This window comes from Vanessa cardui, chromosome 27 (assembly GCF_905220365.1).
Source record: "Vanessa cardui chromosome 27, ilVanCard2.1, whole genome shotgun sequence".
Classification (NCBI taxonomy): Eukaryota; Metazoa; Arthropoda; class Insecta; order Lepidoptera; family Nymphalidae; genus Vanessa; species Vanessa cardui.
In genome coordinates, this window is record NC_061149.1 from 4,192,043 (window position 1) to 4,218,389 (window position 26,347).

Sequence of the window (26,347 nt, forward strand, 5' to 3'; positions counted from 1 at the left end):
AAGACAACATTATACCCTCATACTTCAATAGTCTTGATGAAAGGTTTGGAACATATTCTATCATAATGTTCCAAGGTAGTTTTGTAGAATACACATATGGCAGAAATTCTATGAAATTAGACACATGCAGGTTTCCTCACGATGTTTCCTTCGTCGACGAGCAAGATTAATTGTAAACACAAATTAAGCATATATATATATATGAATATTCAGCGGTGCTTGCCTGGGTTTGAAGCCGCAGTCATCGGTTAAGATGCACGCGTTTCAACCACAGAGCCATCTCTGCTCTCTGTGATTTTGTAACAGACTTAGGTTCAAATCAAATCATCAGTCATGATAAAACGCTATTGCAAGAGTTTCTTAAGAGCAGTTTAGAAACATCTCTTTTCTCTTTTACTCTCTGATCGTGTTGGATTGTTTGCACACACAGTTGTGTGCTTGTCCTGTGGTGATCTGCCGCTGTGACCTCGACAACATATTAAATACGATTTATATCCAACTTTAGGGAGGAAGGGATTCGTGTCAAGGTGACTCTGGGGGTCCGCTGACTATGAAATATGAGGGGCGAAGCACCCTGATTGGACTGGTTTCCTGGGGCATCGGCTGCGGCAGAGAACATTTACCGGGAGTTTACACAAACATACAGAAATTCGTACCATGGGTTGATAAATTGATAAACACTTAATTGTATTTTATCAATCTTACCTTTTGATAAAGGTAACTTTCTGAAATATTATGTGATTTACCATACCTGTAGAAAACAATTTTTAAAAAGTATTTTTTTGCGATTTCCAACTTTCATAAATATGACTTACTGTCATTCTTACCGAATTACAAAAGAAAAATATATTTTTAAACTGTAATTAAAATAATAATCATTTCCCTTAATTTCATAACATCGAATGATGTTCATATGACTTATTAATATTATGCTGTGATATATTTAATCGTATATTATTAACATGAAAAAAAAATGAAATTCTATAAAGTAATCACAGTTGTACTTTTATTTTTACCTTTTTTTACCTAAAGTGAAAGGTAAATGTTGTTGAAACTTACCTTAGGTAATTACGAATATAACCCAAATAACATTTTTACCTTAAAATTGAACTTTCTTATTTGATTGAACGTTTATAAGAGATCTCTTTTAATAATCTTTTAATTTTCATGTATTTGTAAATAGGTGCTATAATATATTTTTAAAACATAGTGTTACATATAATAAATTAAATATATAGCCGAATTTGTATTTATATAAAATAAGAATATATTTTAGAGACTTATTTTTGTATTTTTTGTATGAAATGGATTTTATTTATTAATTAATGTTTTATATATGTATATATATTTATTTATTGTTGAGAGTTTAATTTGAATGTAATGAAAATCCTAAATTAGGATGTTAAAGACTATGTGGTCTAAATATTTTTATTTTAAGTTAAATAATTTATTTTTAGACTAATTGTTTTTTTGTAAAATTAGTTTAACGCCTTTTTAAATAAAAAATAATAATACAAACCATTTTTTTTATTATAATTGCTAACATATAAATAAGAAAAGGTACGTTAATTTATATGGGCGTGTGAGTCGTGAGAAGGACTTCTTCTTTTAAAACGTTCGAAATTTAAATTTGTAATAACATAGTGACCGGAAAATAATATAAGGTATAAAATGTTATCTACTTTGAAAGATTATACACTTAATTTGCTGAAACTTAGTCCATGTAGGTGTCATGTCTCCTCGCACGAACTTTATAAAAAGACTTTTTTATCATTTTATATAATAAGCCAAAATAACTATCCAATCAAAAACACAAAATTTAAAAATATACAAGTAGTTAGCCCCAATTAAAAAAGCTGTTAGATCTATAAAACCAGCTAGTTATATAATTTAGTGACAATGGAAATACATATTTATACAAGAACTAATTAGTTACCTACCACCTTTTGTAGTGACCGTAGATTATACAAAATAAATAGGTGTAATAGAAAAAAATAGATTAAAGGAGAGGTCTCTACTTAAGTTACTGCTCTACCTTTGCTATAGAGTGGTTAAAATCTCAATTTTACTAAAAAAGAAGTGTAATATTGTGGCCTGGAAAAAGTATCAAAGCATATTTTTAGTAAAATGAATAAGCTGCATTTTAAGATTGAAATGTAGTTTTTGGCAAAAAGTAAAATAAGATCAAATTTGTGCTAAATTAAACTCAAAATTACAAATACCAACACTTAAACTCAAAAAAGTTTTAGCTGAAGTAATAACTTTGTCTGTCCGTAACGAGTTACATTGGTATGGAGTACTTCATATACCTGAATCCAACTCCCAATACGAGGCAAAACCGCGAGTGACAACTAGTTTTATGTAAATCAACAAACATCTGTTCATTATTTCCATTCTGATCAGAAAAACTAATCTATGTCTTATAGCATCAGACCACAGAATTAACTATATTTCCATGGTGGTAGAGGTTCCAATTTTGAATGAGATATGTAAAGCCGCGTTTAGAATAACGTCAGCGGAAACACGTCTGTAGCCTCCACGCCATCTGTGCGGTGTAACTAACACTTATAAATTAGTGAGTAAGGTATTGAACTTAATCTAGTTATACATTTATGACATAGATGGTGCCACATCAATCTTCAAGACAAACTATATTTTTATTTAATTTAACTTAATTATTGAAATGTATGTAATATTTAAAAAAATAAGTTTCTTAATATATACTAATATTATAAACGCGACAGTTAAATTATTAGTCTGACGTTCCTTTACTACAGCCAAACTACTAAACCATATTTGATGCAATTTAGTTAGAATAGAGGTTGAATTTTAAGGAAAGCCATAAGCTACTTTTTATGCCCAATACCTGAAAAAGACGATATAACCTATTATTTTGGGTTGCTTAACCTTCCAACTGAAAGACAAAAATACTGGTGGTACCTGCTCAGGCTGGCACAAAATCCTACCACTAATGCATCGTGTTATTCATGTACTCTTGGCGTTAAAGCAAAATATTTTTAAACGTACAACTGCTTGAATGAAATTTCATAAAATATGTATTCAGCTATTTGTATTGGAAATGTTTACTAAAAAATCTTTAAACCTTCTCAAGGAAACCATTCGATTTAACTTCCATCATTCCACAAATATACAGATTATATTTGAGAATAAATTAAATAGCTTATTAATATTGCAATAGAAGCCTTAATACTTAAATAAGTTCTACAAAATTATGACTAAAACTAGTATTGTTATTTTAGTTTAAAAACTACACTATAATAATTTTAAGTTACTCAAACAGTACTAAGAATAAAAAGGTGTTAATATATAGTGTAATTAAGTAAGTTAGTATGACTCATTATATGTTTTTCTTGAAACTAGTCTGACGAGCAATAACCTTGACGCCCGTTTCGCGTTGATGTCTTTTATACGCTGATTAAATTAATGCAAATAATTTGCTTTTAATCAACAAACAAAGACGAAATATAAATACTGTATTATGATATGTGTAAAATTTACTAAATTATTATTCTGATATACCGTTTGTTTACTTTGAATTATGTATTTCTAATTAATAATTATTGTTAGTTTTTAAATGGAAAAACCCATACTAATTAGCTCACGTCATATTTATTAAAACTTCATATATTTATGTATTCAAAACTTTTAAGCTTGCATTATTCTGTTCTCCAAGACTATTTTTGAGATGTTTTGTAACAATAAGTGAAAACGTTTCTACTAAGTCGCTAATAATCAACAAATTATGTTTGTACTTTTTAAATAAATATTTTTATGTAATAATATAACTATTATTTTAAGCAAAAGAAAATCATGCTTATTATTTTGTAATATAGGGTATTCTCGTATATCCAGTGAGGAAAGGCTTAAATTATTTCGCAGTTAGACCAGAATAAACGGCTCACTAACCATCTGTTTAAATGACACTTAGAAATACATTGCTTGCATTTTTTATTAAATAATTTATGTTACCAAAACTATTAGTTGCTGTTGCAAATTGCATTTAAAACTTTGTATTGATTTTCTTTACGTTATAATTTCAGAACTTCTCATAAAAATATAAACAGTTCTCCTTTATATTATTAATATAATTGTATTTTATATTCTGTGGTTTCCAGTAGATTCGAATAAACGCCTCATATAAGCCATGATGTTAAGAACAACTGAAAGATTGTAGATAAGCACTTAGCATAACAATGACATTTATTGTGGACAGCAATAAACCAGCCAAAAAGAATGACTTAGGTAAACGTCAGAAAGGTCAATGAACTCAAGAATATCATTTTTTTGGTAGTGTTATAATATAAACCCAATAGATAAGAATTACATTTGATTCAATATTGTAGCGATGATCCAAAAGTACTTTTATGGGCCAACTTGAATAAAGAATATTTTTGTGTTTTTTTTATTTTACTTTTAATTGTGACTTGTTACTATAGTATTTATTAAAATATTACAAATAAATATCAGAACAACCTTCGCCTTTAAACGTTAAGTATATTCATTAATTGTAAGTAATATTATATATTTATTTTTTAACTTATCGATGTTTTATTTGTATTATCTATATTACTGTTATATTTATACGTCCTCATACTTATCCTTTTTTTTAGTGCATCTACATATACATAAAGTAACAGTCTGGAAATTTCCCACTGCTGGGATAAGGCCTCCTCTTCCGTTAAGGAGAGGGTTTGAAACATATTCCACAATGCTGTTCCAATGCAGGTTGGTGGAATGCATATGTGGCAGAACTTCGATGAAATTAGACAAATGCAGGTTTCCTCACAAATCTCACGATGTTTTCCTTCACCGCCGAGCACGAGATGAATTATAAACAAAATTAAGCACATATACATAGTGTTGCTTGTCTTGGTTTAAACCTGCAATCATCGGTTAAGATACCATCTCAGCTCATACACACATATTTAATTTTATTATTTTCGTGCATATTTTTACCAGCCAGTATAACAATTTAAGTATATACCAACTTATTCTTACTCATGGGTGGAATTTCAATAAATTACTAGTATAATGAGTAAAGTTATCAAGGCATGCTTTGTTTTAAATCGCGAGGCAGTTCTATAGTCGTAAGACTGGTTCTCGTCTTCAGAGAAGACTTTGTGTGAGGCGAAGTTATTCCGGGAAGACGCATCAGTCTTTACCCTACTCTACTTTCATATGTTAATTATTTTTACTTGGTGTTAGGGCTGTGTGCAAGCCCGTCTGGGTAGGTACCACACACTCATCAGTTATTCTACCGCCAAATAACAGTACTTAGTATTGTTGTGTTTCGGTTTGAAGGGTGAGTGAGCCAGTGTAACTACAGGCACAAGGGACATACCATCTTAGTTCCCAAGGTTGGTGGCACATTGACGATGTAAGGAATAGTTAATATTTCTTACAGCGTCATTGTCTATGGGTGATGGTGACCACTTACCATCAGGTGGCCCTATAACATAAAAAAATAAATAAAAAAACCTTCCTCAGTTTTATTAAAAAATGGCACTTTTCTTTGAAAATCAAAATGACACCTTTCCTTGGAACCCTTTATATGCAACGAAGATTCTTATAAACTATTTCCAATTCTATTTATGAAAGGTATATTAATTATCATGCGACTACTATAAGTTATTCATACATTCTTTAACACATATTTTTTTAGTAATGTTTAATTTTGAATATCCGCAATTATTGAACATAAATTATTGAAATAAAAATAAGAAGACGAGTACGAACCAAACCTGCTAGTCTCGTACATTGAGTTGTATTGGTCGTTTATTTTTAAATCAATTAATATAATGTCTTAAGTACATGATTTACAAAACAAATTTAAACCGAAATACATATAAAATAAGCACTATTTTTCTTTGAGAAACGTATTCATATTGATTTGTTTGTAAATCGAGGATATTATCTCATAACGTCGTAAGCAGATTAGTCTTCAAGCTAAATTATTCACAAATGATATAAGCATAATGCTGTTATTCGCATGACACGATATGTATCATAGCGTCTAGGTTTAAGCTTGGTTTACTAGAACTAAAAATAATATTTGCATTGCAAAAAAACATTCCCGAGAATATTGCCTCGGTACATGATCTAAAGATATTGCTAAAGAATTGCTTTCCGTATAATTTAAAAGTATCTGTTTATTATAAAGTACTCTTATAGTATATTTTTTTGCACTAACATTTTATTCAAGTAGAACACACACACAACAACAGCCTATAAATCAGTTTAATTAATGAGTTTATGATCGATAGCACACCTTGGGAATGAAACGATCGCCTAGTGGCTATTTCATTTCATATTAAATTTTTTACAGGTTAAGGATGAAGATACCTATGCCGCCATTATGTCATTTTCTAGCGGGTCTGCTAGTGGCATTGATGGTATCACTCCACAACATCTTAAAGATCTTGTGAGTGCCTCGGCCGGTGACGCTGGCAGGGCCCTATTAAGTGACATAACTAATCTTTGCAATTTTATGCTATCTGGTAAGGTAATTTCATCCTTTTTTCCACATCTTTATGGTGCAAGACTTTGTGCCTTTAATAAAAATGACGGAAGTATCCGTCCAATAGCAATCGGGACCACTTTTCGCCGTTTGGCATCTAAATTAGCATGTAAGCACATAGTCTCCACCCTAAAAACAAAATTTCAACCAATTCAACTCGGTTTTGGAAGCAGAGGTGGTTGTGAAGCAGCAGTACACTCTACTTGTACCTTTCTAAAAGGACACGAGGCCGAGGTACTTCTGAAAGTTGATGTAAAGAATGCTTTTAACTCCTTAGATAGAGGAACCTTGCTTAACGAAGTCTTCTCTAATCTGCCTGAAATTTACCCATAAGTTTGGCAATGTTACAGTTCACCTTCCAAATTATTTTTTGGTGAAAATACAATTCATTCTAATGTAGGCGTTCAGCAAGGAGATCCATTGGGTCCTGCTCTTTTTAGCTTAGGTATTCATAGCTGCATTTCGAATTTAAAATCTAAATTAAACGTTTGGTACCTAGATGATGGAACTATAGGAGGTAAAGTAGATGACGTTATTGAAGATTTAATTAAAATTAAAGAACAATTTGATAAAATTGGTCTTAAATTGAATTTTTCAAAATGTGAATTTTTTTTTACGGACAATTTCACTCACAAAAATATTAGTTTGGCAATAGATAAATTTAATAAAATTGCACCTAACATAAAAATTCTTCATAAAGATACACTTTGCCTCCTTGGTGCACCACTATTTGATGAGGGCATAGAGCCTTCTCTTAACGAAAAAATTATAATATTTTCGGACAATTTTGACAGACTGGGCATTTTAAATTCTCATATAGCTTATACAATCTTAAAACATTGCCTTTTTGTTCCAAAATTAATGTACATTCTACGTGCGACCCCAATCTGGAAATATCCTAGTCTTACCAATCAAATCGATGCCACCCTTAAAAAAGCTTTAGAAAAAATTCTAAATTTATCTCTTGATGAATATTCTTGGACTCAAGCTACACTTCCCATTCCTTTTGGTGGCATCGGCGTGAGAAAAATATCAAGTGTTGCCCTCCCGGCCTTTCTCTCTTCTGTACATAGCATTTCAGACCTTTGTTCAGAAATTTTAAAATCAAAATTTGTAAAAATCATGAATGTTACTGAGGCGATAGAGACCTGGAAGGTAAAGTGCCCTAATGATGATATCCCTAAGGAAGTTACAAAACAAAAACTTTGGGATTCTTCATTGGTTCACGCTACACTACACAGTTTGACACAAAATTTAACAAGTGCTCAAGACCGTGCCAGGCTTCTAGCGTTATCATCTAAAGAGTCTAGTCACTGGTTGAATTCATTACCCTCTAAAAATCTTGGGACACTTTTAGATAATGAATGTTTTCGCATATCGATTGGTCTCCGACTGGGAACACCTCTGTGTTCTGTACACAGATGCCCGTGTGGAAAGCAGGTAGACTCTTTCGGTTTACATGGTCTCTCTTGCCCAAGGAGTTCAGGTAGGCTTTTCCGCCACGGTTCTCTTAATGACATAATAAAAAGGGCTCTTGCCACCATCGACGTTCCTGCTCTTACTGAGCCTCGTGGAATTAGTCGTGATGATGGTAAGAGACCTGATGGATTAACATTGGTTCCCTGGGAACGAGGTCGGGCCCTTGTGTGGGACGCTACATGTGTTGACACGTTAACCCCATCTCATATCCGAGAAACAATGTTAAGAGCCGGTGCCGCTGCGGAAAAAGCTGAAGCCAAAAAAATAACTAAATATTCGTGTATTATATCTAATTACTTTTTTGTTCCATTTGCTGTCGAAACGCTTGGCCCTTGGAGTAGTGGTGCAAAAAGCTTCATCAAAAGTATAACACCTCGCCTCATTGCCTCCACTGGTGACAGGAGGGCTGGTTCGTTTTTTGCCCAGAGGATCGGAATTGCGATTCAACGGGGAAATGCTGCTAGCATTCCTGCCACCATTCCACGCGGTCAAGATTTATACAGTAACTAGTTTTAGTTCATATTTGTATATATATATTTAAGCATTTAATGTTGTTAATTCTTATGTAAATAAAAAAAAAAAAAATTTTCCTTTTTTTATTAAATTGTTTATATAATATATGAGACAAAAAAAAAACGCTAAGTTTATTTCGCCGGTTCTTCTCAGGTCAGGGTATTTACTTTTCCGAACCGGTGGTACTGTTTCAATTGACCATCAACAAGAAAGTGTAATACTTCTCTGTTGATTAAAGTTATTTGAGTTTGAGTTTGAAATTTATCACTACTGGACTAAGGCCTCCTCTCGCTTTGAGAAGATTTGGAACATATTCACATTTGGAATACTCATGTGGCAGAATTTCTATGAAATTTGACACATGCAGGTTTCCTCACGATGTTTTCCTTCACCGAGCAGAAGATGAATTATAAATACAAATTAAGCACATGAATATTCGGCGGAGGAAATGCCCACAGTCACCACGCTGGGCAAGCGGGTTGGTGACCGCAGCGTGAGGTCGGATCTTCGACAATTTAAGATAATGCTGCTGCCCATTCTCTCTTTCCCACTGGGAAAAAGAAGATTTCCTCGTCTGTTGATCAGTAGACTGTAATGTTAGCAGGTGAGATTAACTTGAGTCCCGAAGATGTTGGTGGGACTCCTTCCATCCCATCTTAGAAGACCTGTAAAACCTGATGATATGATGATATTTTTATTATACTTCTTGATGGTATTATCAAATAAATCACATTCGCAAGGATTGCCGCCATTTCTTGTGTACATCAAACTTTTTCATTAATTCGCCACATAGTCATTTCGTTTTAAGTTAATTGGAAGTGTTTACATCAATCGTTGCGTAAGTATTAACGATGTCACATGTTGTAACGTCAACGTCTCGGGAATCAAAGTTAAGTATTGCAGTGATTGAATACAAGAGATTGATTAATTGAATGTTAATTAACCGTTAAACTATTGCAGTTACAAAAAAATCTCAATATACATGACGAATGAAATATATTAGCAGGCTGGAAAATAAAGCATTAAGGCAAGATTTGCCTCCCCCCTCTTAATGAGGACGCTGAGAGATATAAATCATCCCCTGTATAATATATGTTATGTGCCCATCCCATGTGCCTGTAGTTGCACTTACAACACAATAATATTAAATTTTGTTGTTTTGTGAAATGGATATTTATCAAATTAAGTAAAGCTGTGTTTAACAATTCGAATCTTGATGTGCAATATATTATTTAAACGCAATGGTATACGGGCCGCATAGCGATGTAAAAAGTCTCAGGATTGATCCTGATCCCTTAGGCTATTGTCGTCACTCCTAACACAAGTGGTAAGTTTAAAAAGAGGGGTAAAAAATATTAGTAATTCCTTAATTAATTTAGGGTCTGTTAGTATTCATGTTAAATATACGTATATTCGTATTAAATACAAAAATGTTCAAACCACGACTGTCTTAAAGTGTGGCAAGAATACTCTGATTAATCGCTGTTGTTTGTGCCAAAAGACAAGATATTTCGTCAACACTTAGGACGAGTAAGATGGAAAGGTGCCAATAGAATATTAATTTACAGTAAAGTATCGACAGAGGTAGCCTTAAGCCTTATCCCCCTTGAGATTATGACGTAGATTGATGAAAAGTGAGGATCAGTCAAATCGAGTCAAATAGATCGATAGAACTGGGAACGTATTAATACCGTTATGTGAGTAGAATCGCCCCCTATTTATCACATACATATATATGAAAATTAAAATACATTAGTCAAGTCAAAGTAATATAAGATGAATGTAAAATTTAAAATGCCATATATACAAATCGATACCAAGAATTGAAATTAAGAAAATATATTAATACCATATGGCATATATCAATTAGAACAAAACGGTACCATCACTAATGACTATATTGGTAAGATCATGATTAGTCGGTTCAACGACCTTTCCATTATGGCAATTTAGTTCTTCTATGATGTATTTCACTGCATCATAAATTAGTCGATAAAATAAATTTATGATTTCCTAGTAATTCTATTTATAGATGTTCAATTTTTTTTGTTTGTTTAAGAACCGAAGACATATTTGTTTAGATGAATCTGTAATTTAATCTCTAATATTTGAGAAGAAGGATACGGCACGACGATAAATACGGATTAGGTTCCTCAACAACAAACAACAACAACAACAGCCCGTAAATACCCACTGCTGGACTAAAGGCCTCCTCTCCCTTTGAGGAGAAGGTTTGGAACATATTCCACCACGCTGTTCCAATGCGATTGGTGGAATAAACATGTGGCAGAATTTCTATGAAATTTGTCACATGCAGGTTTCCTCACGATGTTTTCCTTCACCGCTGAGCACGAGATGAATTATGAAGTTTTAAATACAATACAAATTAAGCACTTGAATCAGCGGTGCTTGCCTGGGTTTTAACCCGCAATCATCGGTTAAGATGCACGCGTTCTAACCACTGGGCCATCTCGACTCGTTAAGTTGCTCATTTAATTCATAAATGATCTCTGTGGGAGTAAAAGTATGGATCGAATTTTTAATAAGCTCCTTTAACCCGGAGAGCTTACTACACAAAATAAGGGAATATAGGTTATTATAACTCGTACATGTCCCACCAACCTCCATGGAGTAGCGTTGTAATAAACTCCAAACTTTCTCCTAAAAATAAGGAGACTTACTATAACTTGAAATACTGACAATTGCTCTAAAGAATACTTATAATTTTAATTGCCATAATCTTTGGGCTGATCACACAATGGCAGAGCAATAAAAACATAGTTATTGAACTTAGTTTATTTGGCCGTAGGGCTTTCTACGAGCTCATATAAATATGAGTAATAAATAAATATGAGACAACATCACATATATTATTCAGATCCCAATGTAAGTAGCTGAAGCACTTGTGTTATGGACATCAGAAGTAACGACGGTACCACAAACACCCAGACCCAAGACAACATAGAAAACTAATGGTTATCTACATCGACTCGGCCGGGAATCGAACCCGGGACCTCAGAGTGGCGTACCCATGAAAACCGGTGTACACACCACTCGATCATGGAGGTCGTCCTATGGGTACCAATAACATATTCTTCCATCAAATGCCAATGCTTATTACTGTTGTGTTCCAATGTGAAGGGTAAGTGAGCCAGTGAAACTACAGACACAAGGGACGTTACGTTTTAGTTAGCAAGATTTGTGGTGTATTGGTGTTGTATGAAAAGGTTAATCTTGCGCGAATGACTTGCAATGGTACCACATACCATTAGAGGTCTTTTTCTCGGTCTCCTAAGTCATTATCATCATTATCGTTACATAGTAGAAAACAAAGTCGCTTACCGCTGTCTGTCCCTATGTATGCTTATATCTTTAAAATTACGCAACGGATTTTGATGCGGTTTTGTTTAACAAATAGTGATAATTAAAGAGGAAGGTTTTTGTATATAATACGTGGAGAATATAGTAAAGAAACACTAGTAATTTTTTACTTTATTTAGTAATGGCATTGGACTCGTGCGAAGCCGGATCGGGTCGCTATTATTTTATAAAAATTTAAAATATCAAATTTATGCTGAATTATTTGATAAGTAAGAGTAATCTACGCACACTTTATGGTATATACCTCCCCCCTCCTTTTTCAGTTTTATGTATTACTTGTAGATCCTTTATCTAATTTAGTCGAACACAGGTTTAAAAGACTATATGGTGAGGGTAGAGCTGTAACTTTGTCTAATTACGTGAGTTTATTGATTAGCAATGATCAATACTTTAATTTTATTATTAATGAAAATCATAATGTAATGTATATTTCAAGTAGGCTTTTGCAAGCACTTTTGAATCGTCAGTTAACAAACTACATTAAGTGAAGCTACCACTGATTCCAGCTCGGAATGCAGATTCTACCGAGAAGTAACAATTTTAATGTTTTCTAAAAGATTTCAACCTGTATCCATATTAAACTATAAGAATGTAAGAAGTCGCCGCCTTAGATACTTATTACAAAAATATCTTTATGAAGTATAAAAATACTTTAAGAAGAAAATAATGTACATTGTACATAATAATAGCCTTCTTAAAATTCAGTCTCAACCTCGACTCCAACATAAAACGTTCCCGTTATGGCACAACGAGTTTTTAAATCCTTTTCTGACATCATCTCCTCAAATCGATTTTCGTTCGGCAAAAAATCGATACATACGACCTTCTCGCCCATACAAACCGGTTCGAAGCCAGTACCCAACTCGATTCTCGAGCGCGCGGTCGCCATGCGAGTAATAAAAACGATTCTCAACGAAAAACGAACATAATTCAAATTGATACATTCCAAATTTGAAAAAAAAATTCAAATCCACTAACTAAATGTTTTTAAAACTTACTATCGAGTTTTGAACGAAGAAAACTTGATTGTTCCAAAGCATATGGCTCCAAGGATGTGATTTATTTTTTTTTTATTTTTAAATAGTGTGTCGCAAAGGAATGTGGTTTTAGTGTCGATGCACATAAGGACGTGTGTTGTGTGTATGTGTGGTTGCGATTTGAGTTTTGTGTTTAAAAATAAGTTTTAAAAGGTAAGGCTTTGTTTTATTCTCGTTGACTTCTTGACCATGCGCCAAATGCGGTTGTAGTCCAGCATACGTTAATTTTCTTTGTCTTTCATAATATACATAAATACATAAGTAATACATTTAAATTTTAACTACTTCTATAGACACTGATTCTAAATTCAAACTTATTTCAATCAACGTATCATTATGATTTTAAAAAAGGAATATTCTTTTTTTAAATAAAATAAAAATACTTATCTGCGAAATAAAAAAAAAAGTATCAAGAGGTACAGTCGTGATATATCTCAGTGTAGGATAATTACTAACAAAAGTGTTTATACCTTGTAAAAACCTAGGTATTATAACTACGACTCTAAGTAGGTATTTCTCAACCCGGACAACTTATCTCAGTTTATTCACTACTTGCTCATTACATCAGTGTTATGTTATGACTTACTTGAAAGTTAAAGATACAAAGGTTAAGCAACAGTTCGTCTGTCTTGTAACATCAAGATTGCAAAAATTAAAAAAAAAATGGACAAACGTTCAAAACTATACAGTCAAGAAATTTGACTTTTTTTTTTTTAAATGTAACAGCCTTAAATAAAGCTTGATCTCTTGTTGAGCAAAAAAGGGGAAATACATTCACTAATTTAAGATTTATACACATGTATCAAATTCAAATGTCATATCATTTCATCACGCTGAAAAGGTGATGAATTATGAACACAAATTAAGCACATAAAAAAATCATACTTGCCTGAATTTGAACCCACAATCTCCAATTAAGATGACGGCATCTTGGCTTTTTATAATATACTCAATCTAGAGACTTTTCGAAAGGACTTTTATATTATATACTATTATTAAATACAGTATATATTAATAAACGAATTTTGATCGAATTAATAACTTATAACCTACTTTTAATGAGATTAATTCCGCCCATGAGTATTCTGACCTCGTCACCATCAGCAACGCTCGCTTTAAAACAAGTTAAAGTATTATGTAATTATGTTATTGTTGTTTTTTTCTTAACATATAAGTAGTTCCGATATGTAGTTACATAGTATGTTTATTAGAAATTGCATAACATATCAGTGGTCGGATTAAATGTTAAGACAAATAAAAGCTATTTAGTAGAAGTACGGTCGAATATATCGTCACTATTCAAGTATTAAAAAGGCTTAAGTGATTTATTTATTTAAAAAACAAGTGCCTTTTCTACAATGCGACATAAACTTTAAATAATTTATTTATAAATTATTTTTATACATCTGCAAGCACAATAAAAAAGTTAAAAAAAAAAACATTTATAAAGAGAAAAAAATTATGATTATATTTACAAAACAAAATAAACCGATCACTATATATTTTTGTAATTTATTTGTGAATGTATTTATTTTATCTCCTTTATTATCGCTTGGCAAGTTATTATATACTCCTTTCTTCAAGTTTTCTTTTACATACTCTTTTCGTGACGTAGTAATTTCAAACTTATATTACTAAACATTTATTTCAAAAGTCCTATATATCCTCGTGGGCAAATACTTCGGAGGTTATGTGGGATAAGATCGCTATTAAAATCTGATATAACTTTATACTCTATTTCTCATAGTTAGAGATGCATAGAAGTAAAACAGGACCTGTTTATATTTTATAGTTTTCTATAGTAAATTTTGCCTATAAATATTTTTGAATATTTTTTTTTTAATTCAACATAATATTTGTGTCAAGGCGTTTCGTTATCTGATTCATTAATATTGAATATTATTTAAATATTTAATTAAAAGTGTATCAACTTAATAAATTTAGCGTTGATATTGGTGATGATTTAGATAAATCAGATCAAAATATACTTTATTAAAGTAGGCTTTTACAAGCAATTTTGAATGTTCATTTAACAACTATATAAAGTTAAGCTACCACCAGTTCGGAATGTAGAGTCTACTGAGGAGAACCAGAAAGTAGTTACTCTTTTTCAACGTTTAAACAGACATACTGGCTACTAGCTACTAACATACTGACTATATCTAAGTATTCTAATAAAATTGATGAATAAATTATATTTGGTCTTATTTCAAATTAATTTTATTCTAAAAAAAATTAAAAAGAATGTTAGTGGTAACTTTGTACAAATCTAATCTATCTCTGTGTCTAGTGATACTTGGTTGTATTTTCCCGTTTGAAGGGTAAATGAGCCAGTGTAACTACAAGCAGGACATAACATCTTAGCTCCTAAGGTTGGTGGGGTATCAACGGTATAAGATATTTTTTATTTTCAATAATAAAGGTATATATTTAATAAAATAAGAAAAATATAGATATAAATAATAATTAAAAATATAAAAAAAATCTTACGTCCACCCTTGCAAAGCCGGGACGGATCTTATCGGAATTTACTTGATAATTGTGACGTAAGAAAAAATTGTAATAGGATACTAAATAGGCAGTTAATCATACACTTAGTTAGGTACTTATGTTTTATCGTAGATTTGACTAATCAACATCGTTGAACACTGATTTCCTCTTTCAATCATCACAGATTTGTCATTCGATAAACTCAAATTCAAACTTAAATTACTTTACTTAGTATAGAAATATTACATTTATTGATTGTCTAATTAAACACTGTCACTGGTTCGGAAACAAAAACTAAACTTCGAAGTACTGGTGAAAAAACTCAGCGTATCAATTTTTTTGTAACATTCCCAAGGAGTGCTGATATCAATCATAAATTTGATAATTGTGTTATACTTTTCACACAGACGCGTTCCTTCATAATTTTGAAAGAGCAGGACAAAACATTAACTGATAACCCAATACACAATATTTGAAAGTACAGTCAGAATAAGAAAACCTTCGTCAGTTTTCAAAATCATTCCTTTATCGAGTCTTAAACTCTTAGTACCTTTTGAATCTAAACATCAAATCATTGCGACGCAATACGTCATTCTCGATCGGTAAAGCAGATCGCTCATACTGAGCACACGAAAATCGATCTTAAGGTGACGAACCTTTTGTTATCCCGACTGTAAATTGATTTAAGTACTTGATTAAGCATTCGATTGGGAAAGTCAAATTACACGTTAAGTCAGTAAGCGAGTTCCGGCTGTGACGTCACAGCGTGGGCTAATGGTGGGCGTCTCGACCTTGACTTATTATTCTTAACTTAAGCACTTATTGTAATTACTTTGTAACAAAAAGTTGAGAGTCATTAATTTTATCCTGTAATTATTGTGAGAACATCAAAATAAGATTAATAATTTATTTTGTTTAGGTAATTATTCAAAGACAACAAAAACATTACTTCATGCAGCTGTTGGACGGTTCCTTAATTAATTTTTTTTTAGTTCTTTTTTTAAATTTAATAAACGTGATAATCAAAAATTCAAATTATCAAATATAGTTGATCCGTCTATACATATAGTACGACACAAATTAGATGTAGCATCGGAAAATACAATAAAATCTATTACTGCTGAATCACTCAACCAAAATAAATGGCCCCCTATCGCACCATTCGACGCTATTCGTCGCTATAGATTCACGCGTCAGTATGTATTAGGTCATATGATATTACAGGTTATTACGTTTGTGTAAAGGTCATATTCACATAAGAAATAAATATTGATAATTTGGGATAGCATACTTAATTCGGATGTGATCGGTTTTACGAATTTTGCCGATGCGACATCTAAGTTGTGTCGTACTATACGTTTGAAATCGAGGAATATTTGAATGATTAAGAGGCGTTCGTTTCACAGTGATATAACCAGTCATTGTCCGACATGTCAAGTGTCTACAACTCCTCGATAAAAAACGTTATTGAAACGGAATTATATAATACTAATAATAATAATATGTACTGTAGTAACTTCAATAGTAAAACATATTAAAAAAATACCTTGTATACAATTCTAGGTCTTTCCTTTTTTCAGACGCCATAAAAATGTGCCTGCTTTGTTTTTTTCAAGTTAAATATTAATTGAAATCTATACGAATATCATAAATTTGAAAGTATCTCTGTCTGTCGTTCTTTTACGATCAAACCGCTGAACCGAATTTGATGAAATTTGGTATGAGGCAAACTTGAACTCCAGGCTATACCCTAAAGCAAAGACACTGGCGACTTGTACTTTTATTATAAAAACAAAAGTTACTCTGACTGTCTGTTTGGAACTCTTTCATGACTATACCATTAAACCGCATTTGATGTAATTTGTTATGAAGCAAGATTGAGCCCGAAGGAAAGGCAATAGCTATTTTTATACGGAACATCTAACGACGGACCCCTAAAACGGAAGCGAAACCGTAGTCACCTTTCTTTAATTCTTACAAGTATAATATGGCCACGACAACATAGAATACATTAAATTCTTACTCATAAACATAATATAAAACTGGGAATCCCTTGAATGTCAGTTTTTTCACTTTAACATAAAAAAAATGAAAAAAGAAACCTTTTCTAACGTATCCTCTTTGAAATGTACACGTTATTCCGCTATTAAGTTACACATTTCGAAAAAAATTGAGGGTTCCGTATACTCATGTTAAAAGGTACCTAATACTGACGTTATGGGTTTTAAAAACGTTTTTCTATACTTGTACTACAGTATATTGCTTCTTGCAATGTATCATGATCTTAGATCAATTGGAAGTACCTTATAAAATGTTTTGATTCATAAATGAACATATCTTATGATTGCGTAGTCCAAAGGTTCGATTTTCTCACAATCGTACGCTGATGTATTGGGAATTAATTTCAACTTTATACCTCTACGCGTTCCTTAGGAAGGGATCTTGACGGATAGACAGGCAAACAGTCGAATAACGAAGAGTCCTTACCTTACGTTACCATAATTAATAAACATTGGACATCACATACATTACTCTGATTCCAATGGAAGTAGCTAAAGCACTTGTGTTATGGAAAATCAGAAGAAACGACGGTAGCACAAACACCCAGATCCAAGACAACATAGAAAACTAATGAACTTTTTCGTTTCGGCTGGATATCGTACCCATGTAAACCGGTGTACACACTACTCGACCATGGAGGTGGTCAAAAAAAGATTTAAATATTTTTAAGATATGGCTTTTTATTACTTGCCCCGTCATTTCGAGTTGCATCTGTCGTTGTAACGGTTTGGGATCACGCGCCACCCAATGTTATTTTTTTTTCGTCTAGTTTTAATAAATTTTACATTTATTAGGAGATTAATATTATTCTATACTAACATTATTATTGCTAAATTAACTTTGTATATATATTATACTGTATAATATAACATGAGATGACATTATCATTCTTTATTTTTCAACCGACTTCATAAAGAAGGATGTTATCATTCGTCTGTATTTTTTTTTATTGTGACCGAATTATATTGCATATGAGTACCATAAAACGGTCAAATCTGACTCGGATTCATGTACAAAGAGTTCTGTACCAATATCTATAATATCCTTATGGGTTCGAAATTCAAAAACATCCTCAAGCATAATTAACAATGCTGCCTGGTAATAAAAAATACAGGCACACTATAAAATATAAAAAAAAAACAAATTAAAAATAAGATACACCAGAGGCACGAGATGTCTGTCTTAACATATCGAGGTTTTGTCCGATCGTCCCAATTGACGACCTCCGTGGTCGAGTGGTGTGTACACCGGTTTTCAAGGGTACGCCACTCCGAGGTCCCGGGTTCGATTCCCGGCCGAGTCGATGTAGATTATCATTAGTTTTCTATGTTGTCTTGGGTCTGGGTGTTTGTGGTACCTTCGTTACTTCTGATTTTCCATAACACAAGTGCTTTAGCAACTTACATTGGGATCAGAGTAATGTATGTGATGTTGTCTCAAATTTATTTATTTATTTATTTATTTAAATTTAATTACGTCTCGGTTCACGCGATAGAGTAGTTGTTGTTCTGCCATATTAGCTGGGAAGGTTGACCCGATGTTTCTTTGTTGTATCAAATTTTTCAATGTCATCTTTACGTTCTATAATCTCATCTATGTATATGGCGGCCATTATAATTGATCATAAACACGAAATGGGGGGAGATATCGTGTTTATGATATCTGTGCATGTGAAGTTAAAAAAATTATAATATTATAATTTAAGGTCGAGATGGCCCAGTGGTTACAACGCGTGCATCTTTCATCAATCACCTATGATTGCGGGTTCAAACCCAGGCAAGCACCGCTGTTACATGTGTTTAATTTGTCTTTATAATTCATCTCGTGCTCAACGGTGAAGGAAAACATCGTGAGGAAACCTGCATGTGACAAATTTCATAGAAATTCTGCCACATGTGCATTCCACCAACCCGCATTGGAACAGCGTGGTGGAATATGTTCCAAACCTTCTCCTCAAAGGGAGAGGAGGCCTTTAGCCCAGCAGTGGGAATTTACAGGCTGTTGTTGTTGTTGTAACCTTTTAATACCTTACATTACTAACATTTAACAATTTTTTTAATAATTATTTATTATCATTCCACCCTATATATTAAAGCTAAATCCTCCTCTTACCTAGAAGAGATGGCTTGAAGCATATTCCACCTCGCTGCTCGAATGCGGTTTGGTGGATAGACATGTATAATATACAAATGTTACAATTTTTCGAAACTACTCACATTAAATAGGAATATTAGTAATTTCTTAGTTAATTTGTGGCATTCTTGTACAGGGGTGTTTCTTCTTAGGTGTAATTTAACATTAATGAACTCTATTCCGTCACTCCTATACTTCGAGACCTGAAATCCGAGAGGACTAGAAAAACTTAAAAAAACCTGCCAATATCCACATTCAATCACAACAGGTTTAAATCTAGGACCTCGAAGTATTCAGCTTTATAAACCAGCCACTGAACCAACAAGGCAGTCTAAGTTACCAATAAAGGTCGGCCTTTCATTAAATAAGGTCGAACTACTCTTACATAATGTAATCCATGTACGAATTCATGATTGAAGTATCTTGTTTTATATTTGAGTGACGACTCGACCCGGTTTCTTTAACCATTTATAAAACAGTATTTCTTTTATGTACTCGTAGTAGCCCGCGGCTTCACTCGCGTTTAAGGTTATTGGTTGTAATGTGTTAGGGAAAAAGGGTAGGGCCCTTTCTTGGAGTTCATGCTTGCTTCATAACAAATTTTATCAAAATCAGCGGTTTGATCGTGAAAAAGCGACAGACAGATAGACAGGGCTACTTTCGCATTTATAACATTTATATAGATTATGTATTGGCATGAATACAATCGCTATGAATCAAACATCTAGATCGTTTTATGGGGTTTTTTCGCGATTTACTTGGTGTATATTTTCATTCATAATTGTATACTTATATAGATTATAGATTGGAAATAATTCAGGCAAAGGATCAGCGGTTTTACGTACTTTCCGACTTAGATATAGAATCAGAATCCGAGTTGTTTCAGCAGAATTAATTTTTTGGCAGCCAGATCTTGTATTTTAACGCAGAACCTCAGAATCCGTGGTCGTACATATAGCCACTACACGAACGAACCACGTTTATGAACATATATATATATATATATATATATATATATATATATATATATATATAGATTTTATATATCCAACATGAAAATCTATGCTATACTAGCTGTGCCCGCGACCTTGTACGCCTTTGAATATATCAAAAAAAAAAAATATTGTAGCCTAAGTTACTCCCTATTATATCAGTTATCTGCCAATGAAAGCAAAATCAAAATCGTTCCAGACGTTCCAGAGAAAAAACATAAAAAAATTGTTATTTTGGTATATGTACCATTTATATACATCCATATGCAATGAGTAAAAAAGGGCTCTTTTAATATTACAAACAGACACTCCAATTTTATTATACGTATAGATTTGGATTAGAGCATGAAAGAGCATCGAAGAGTTGAGCAAAGACCTGTTCAGCTCTTGGTAAGATTTTGAATATCCCGCTTAAGTGAGTGTTGGCGATTGGTATCTTAAGATCTTCGTTGTCTCTCCACTGAGCCATCACTATTCCGTTTTATTATTTCAGGTTAAATCTTAAGAAATATAATTCCCACGCTACGCACTTGCTGTTACGAATTTTATTTAGTTAGCTTACGATCGCCGAAGACGGGTATCGTGGGAGTGTTGCCAAATTTCTAAAACATTAGAAGTGGTTGTTTTGTAAGATTATTGATTTGATTGGATACTTATGTACAACTAGCTGGGGCCGCGACCTTGTACGCGTCTGAATTTAACAAAAAAAATATTAATGTAGCCTAAGTTACTCATTATATCAGTTATGTACCAGTGAAAGTCCCGTCAAAATCGGTCCAGACGTTCCAGAGATTAGCCGAAACAAACAGAAGGACAAAAATTGTTATAAATGTTATTTTGGTATATGTACCGTGTATACATATGCACATTGTGTGAAAAAGGGCTATTGTAACATTTCAAACAGATACACCAATTATATTATATGTATAGATTTAAAACATTTCAAATCAGATTATTTGGTCTAAGTGGGTTTGGAAAGGTTGAACAGTTGAAGATTCAATAATAATGTCCTCACCAATTTCGTCCGCAGTATTCTCAAGAGCGATTGGCAAATTGGGCTAGACATATATTGATATATTTGACAAATAAGTACCCAGACACAGTAGGATAGCACATAACGAAGAGGGTTTAGGCTCTAGACTTAAGTCTTTACGAAGATCAGATCGGTAAATTATAATTAATCTCATGATCGGCGATGATGGATAAAATCGTGAGGAAACCTGTATAAGTTGTGCTCATTGTAGCTAAGTGGAGCTCCAAGCTTCCTCAAATGGAGAACCTATGCCAAGTTGCAGGATATTTATAGGGTGTAACGAATCTAAAAAAAAATTACTGAGAAAAAAGAATATACATATGTATATTGAAAATCGGCAATAGCTTTATATCTAAAATATTATTTTAAATAAAAAAAAAAGTTTATAAAAACTCCTTTGGCGTATTCAATTTCGATTTGATATTAATGATAAAACATTAATCACTTACGTCCACGCTCAGTATTAATTTAACCTTTCGTTTTATATAAAATAGTTATTTAATAGTGTCACGATAATTGTTTGTTTATAAATCTACTGCTGCCATTTAAACAAAGTAGATAGGAAGGTTTGACCAAGGTAACTAACACGCCCGCGCACGCCCTTGCTACCGTAACGGGTTCGAATCCCGGCCTTACCGACCGCGTCTTCCACTTGAATAACTATTTGCAATGTTGAGCAATAGTACGCAATACGTTTCGCGCCATTCGTTGATAATTCAAACTTCATTATCGATATTATTTTGACAGCATTTTTTTTTATTGTATAGGTTGGCGGACGAGCATATGAGCCACAGAGATGGAAAGTGGTCACCATCACCCATAGACAATGACGCTGTACGATATATTACCTTACATCGTCAATGGGCCACCATCCTTGGGAACTAAGATGTTATATCCCTTGTGCCTGTAGTTACACTGGCTCACTCACCCTTCAAACTGGAACACAACAATACTAAGTATTGTTATTTGGCGGTAGAATAATTGATGAGTGGGTAGTACCTACCCAGACGGGCTTGCACAAAGCCCTACCACCAAGAAAATTCAACTCAATTCAGTCAATTGTTTTTTTTTCCATAAACTTTCTTTCAACACTGGCAAAGGTATTGCTTTATACAGTCTCTTTGTCAAAAGTTAGATATATTAACGAATTTATTTATTAATTAAAAAGGAATCTCTTATTTGATAGCTGTGATCAAAATAATTTATCTTAAGCTGTTACCTGGCCTCTTAAATTGTTTTTTTTTAATCTGGTCTAGCTGATGAGCAAATTGATCACCCAGTGTTCTGAGTGTCTAGTGGTGTGTCCGCTTGGTCACCATTACCCATAGACATTAATAAATTTTTACTATTCCGTACTATGTGACGTAAGAAATGGCTAAGACTGCCAATACATCACCAATGTGCCAACCTTGGAAATAAACATGTCATGCATCTAGTACCTGTAGATACACAACAATGCTAAATATGACTGTTCGTTGGTAGAATATCTGATGAGTTGGTACCAACCCACAACTCTTAGCATCAGAAAAGGGACTGTTTTAGTCAAATTCTTGATTAAGTTTCATAATATTAATTTAACAACTAAATATTAATTATTTCCAATAAAAACTTGAAACGTTCATAAACGTCATATAACCGCATACGAAATTATATGGTTTTGTACATATTTGACAATACCGCCTACTGTCAAATTCTACCCACTCTCGACCGAAAATAGTTATAATGTATTTAACACACGTGATTCATTCGCACATTAGCATAGAGATATGTTTTATCGCCAAATACGAATTTATCTTTAAGGCCGTATTATTAAGCAACACAGACTTAGATGTTGAAATAATTAGATGACAAAACACTTCGAAAAGAAAACATTGTTTTTAACAATTATTTCAAATTAATATTAAAAAAAGATTACTACATTAAAGCATTTTATACAAAGAGTCATGAACCTTTCCTTGAGCGGATTACATGAATGTTATATCACGGATTAATTAATAGTGTAGTGAAATAAGTGTTGCCCTATATAATGATGTATAAGTAAAGTGGGTTTGATTGTTTGTGTGAACAGTTAAAGTTTAAGCAATTTCATCACCTAGATAAATAAAAAAAGTATCACAAACACAATTTTATTTATCGTCATATTTTACTGTCATAGGTAGGCAGACTTGCAAATGGGCTACAGTACATTACAGTACTATCATCAGTAGTCACCCATTAGTTACTGCATGAAATATTAATCATTCCACGTATCACCTGTGCATCAGTATTATATAATTATACATTATGTATTTATACTGGGTCACTCACCCTTCAAACCGGAACCGGGGATTAATAATATTAAGATTAATAAATCGTATCAATCACTTATTATTTTCGGTTTTTTTTGTTTCCTTACTGACATCCGCTTTCGTACATTTAATTAATTTCCTTTTTCTTTCTAATTGTTGTTTTATTTTTCGTAGTTCCGTTACATTTGGATAGGTAGTCAGTTAATAAATTTAAATACAAGTAAGGCACAATATTTTTAAAGATAAGATTTTTATAACGATTTCCTGTGGTGTTTGTCTGGGTTTGATCAATCATCGGTTAAGATGCAGGCATTGTAACCTCTAGGATATCTCGGATCTTATATACTAAATACTTTGTCAACACTAAGTTCAAACGAATAAAAGCTACTGTAATTTGTGTGATTGTATCCCTCTAGCCGATTCTGGCCAAAAATAAGAATTTCCTCTACGTCCAAGTAATGTTGCCAGAACATTAGGCATCCCGGGCACTAGCCACGATTGTCACTGGCTTGAACCCAGCGCTGTGGTTTTATGTGAATTCTGCGCAAACAAATATACGCATAGCTATCAATATTAAGATATGTTTCACTATTGTCTAATTATCCGAGTTTTCGCAATAAATAACAATAACAGCCTGTAAGTTTCCCAGTGCTGGATTAAGGCCTCCTCTTAATGGGATTAAGGAGAAAATTTGGAACATATATCCTTAAGGCTCTCAATAAATTCAAATTATCGAATTATCCTAGGACATGTGTATTAATGTAATTTTTAAACAATTTTATATAATGGCATATTAACATAAAGGCAAAAAAACCAACGCACACATATACATAGTAAACTAAATAACAGATTATTTGCCTAAAAACGTGTATGAACAAAATGCAATGATTAATACATTGCGAAATAACTCTTATCTCGAGATCATAAGGTTTATATTCTATTAAACTCATTTGAATATGTAATCCACGTAACAAAACTATTTATCATCGTTTTTATAGGAAAATGAACTATAAATAGTTAGTGATAAGGCACATATTAATGGAATATGTATGTTTGTTTGTGCGTCCTCGAGTCGAGGTCGGTCGTAATCACCTGTGACTTCTGCCTGACAAAGATTGGTTCACACTATAGTCATAAGTCCATATAATTTGTATATAATGTTGAAAAAGAGTAACTACTGAGTTACTTGCCTGTTCTTCACTGAATAAAGTTGCTTAATAACGACTCAAAAGTGCCTGTAAAAGCCTATTTAAATAAAATGTATTTTGATTTTGATATAAACATTATATTTTAATATATTTTAATTATTATCAAATATATAATCAGATGATATAACGAGTTCGATAATAGGTAAATAATATATTTTTAATTTATTTTTCAAATTATAGCGGATCTGAGAATATATTTAATATTACAATAAGAAGTTATGCACATATATTTGACTTCCACTGTGATCCAAGAAGTTTCATTGCAAAATATATTAAAATACATTCAGTATAAACAAGTCTTAACAGACAATGATGTCACGTAACCTTACGTCATTTTACATGTGGGCAGATATACGAATGTCATCAAGCGATAGGAATTAGTATGTCTGAGAATCGATTATTAATCGATACATATAATGTAGAGCATATTTAATCCGTAAATAATCAATGAATGAAGAAAAAATTGAAATGTCAAATGTCATTTGAAGTGTCAAGTCCAAATTTGCGATGTCATGGTCAAAAATATGATTTGTTATTTCATCACTTCCGGTTTTCGAACTATTATAAATTGAAAAATGCTGTATGTATATTTGTTACCTTATAAAACATAACCTCAAATAACATTTAATAGATCGTAATGAAACACAAAACAGTCCTTTACTTAAACAATGGAGTTAAGTTAACGGTAACGTCCAATTAATCCACAACAGCGTATTTTTGTAAGTATGTTCTGCCTCACACAACCCCTCAGTTGAACCACTGATTTTTCCGAACCCATACAACTTGGGAATCTTCAAGAAAAGTATATATACTTTTCTTAAAGGCCTGCAACACATGTACGCACCGGTGTTTCAGATGTCCATGGGCGGTTGTAGTCACTCCAATAAGTAACCCAATTAATGAAAAAAAAACTGTCATATATTTCGAAAATTGTCAAAAAATCTTCTAAATAAACGCGCTGTTTCGCGTGTTACAGTATCAAGGGTTTCTATGAGTATAACATTTACGACATAATTATTATTGAATTTTAAGTTAAATACTTCATTCGAGATCATAACCTGCTTAATATCAAAAGAGCGTAAGTAAAACCATATCCAAAAGAAGGATAATTTTCAATGAATTCTATTTTTATAACTGACGTGATCATTTATGTAAACAGCACCCGGAAGACATATAATAATTAAATAGCATAGC

At 32.6% G+C, this 26,347-nt stretch overlaps 2 protein-coding genes across 5 annotated transcripts in view; both read left to right on the forward strand.

Moving 5' to 3' along the window:
* Nucleotides 1–791, forward strand: part of LOC124541270 (serine proteinase stubble-like) — a 36,918-nt gene extending 36,127 nt beyond the window's left edge. Inside the window, exon 8 of one of the 4 annotated variants that reach the window (XM_047119171.1) lies at nucleotides 506–791. In XM_047119171.1, the coding sequence (XP_046975127.1) occupies nucleotides 506–685 (180 nt within the window). In that variant the 3' untranslated portion in view covers nucleotides 686–791. The remainder of the gene's footprint in view (nucleotides 1–505) is intronic. The other 3 variants (XM_047119174.1, XM_047119173.1, XM_047119175.1) reach the window with 3 other exon arrangements.
* Nucleotides 792–12,744: 11,953 nt separating this feature from the next.
* The window catches only part of LOC124541087, a 62,433-nt gene continuing 48,830 nt past the window's right edge, over nucleotides 12,745–26,347 (forward strand). The window contains exon 1 of the mRNA XM_047118912.1: nucleotides 12,745–13,101. The gene's annotated coding sequence lies outside the window, so the exon portion shown is untranslated. The remainder of the gene's footprint in view (nucleotides 13,102–26,347) is intronic.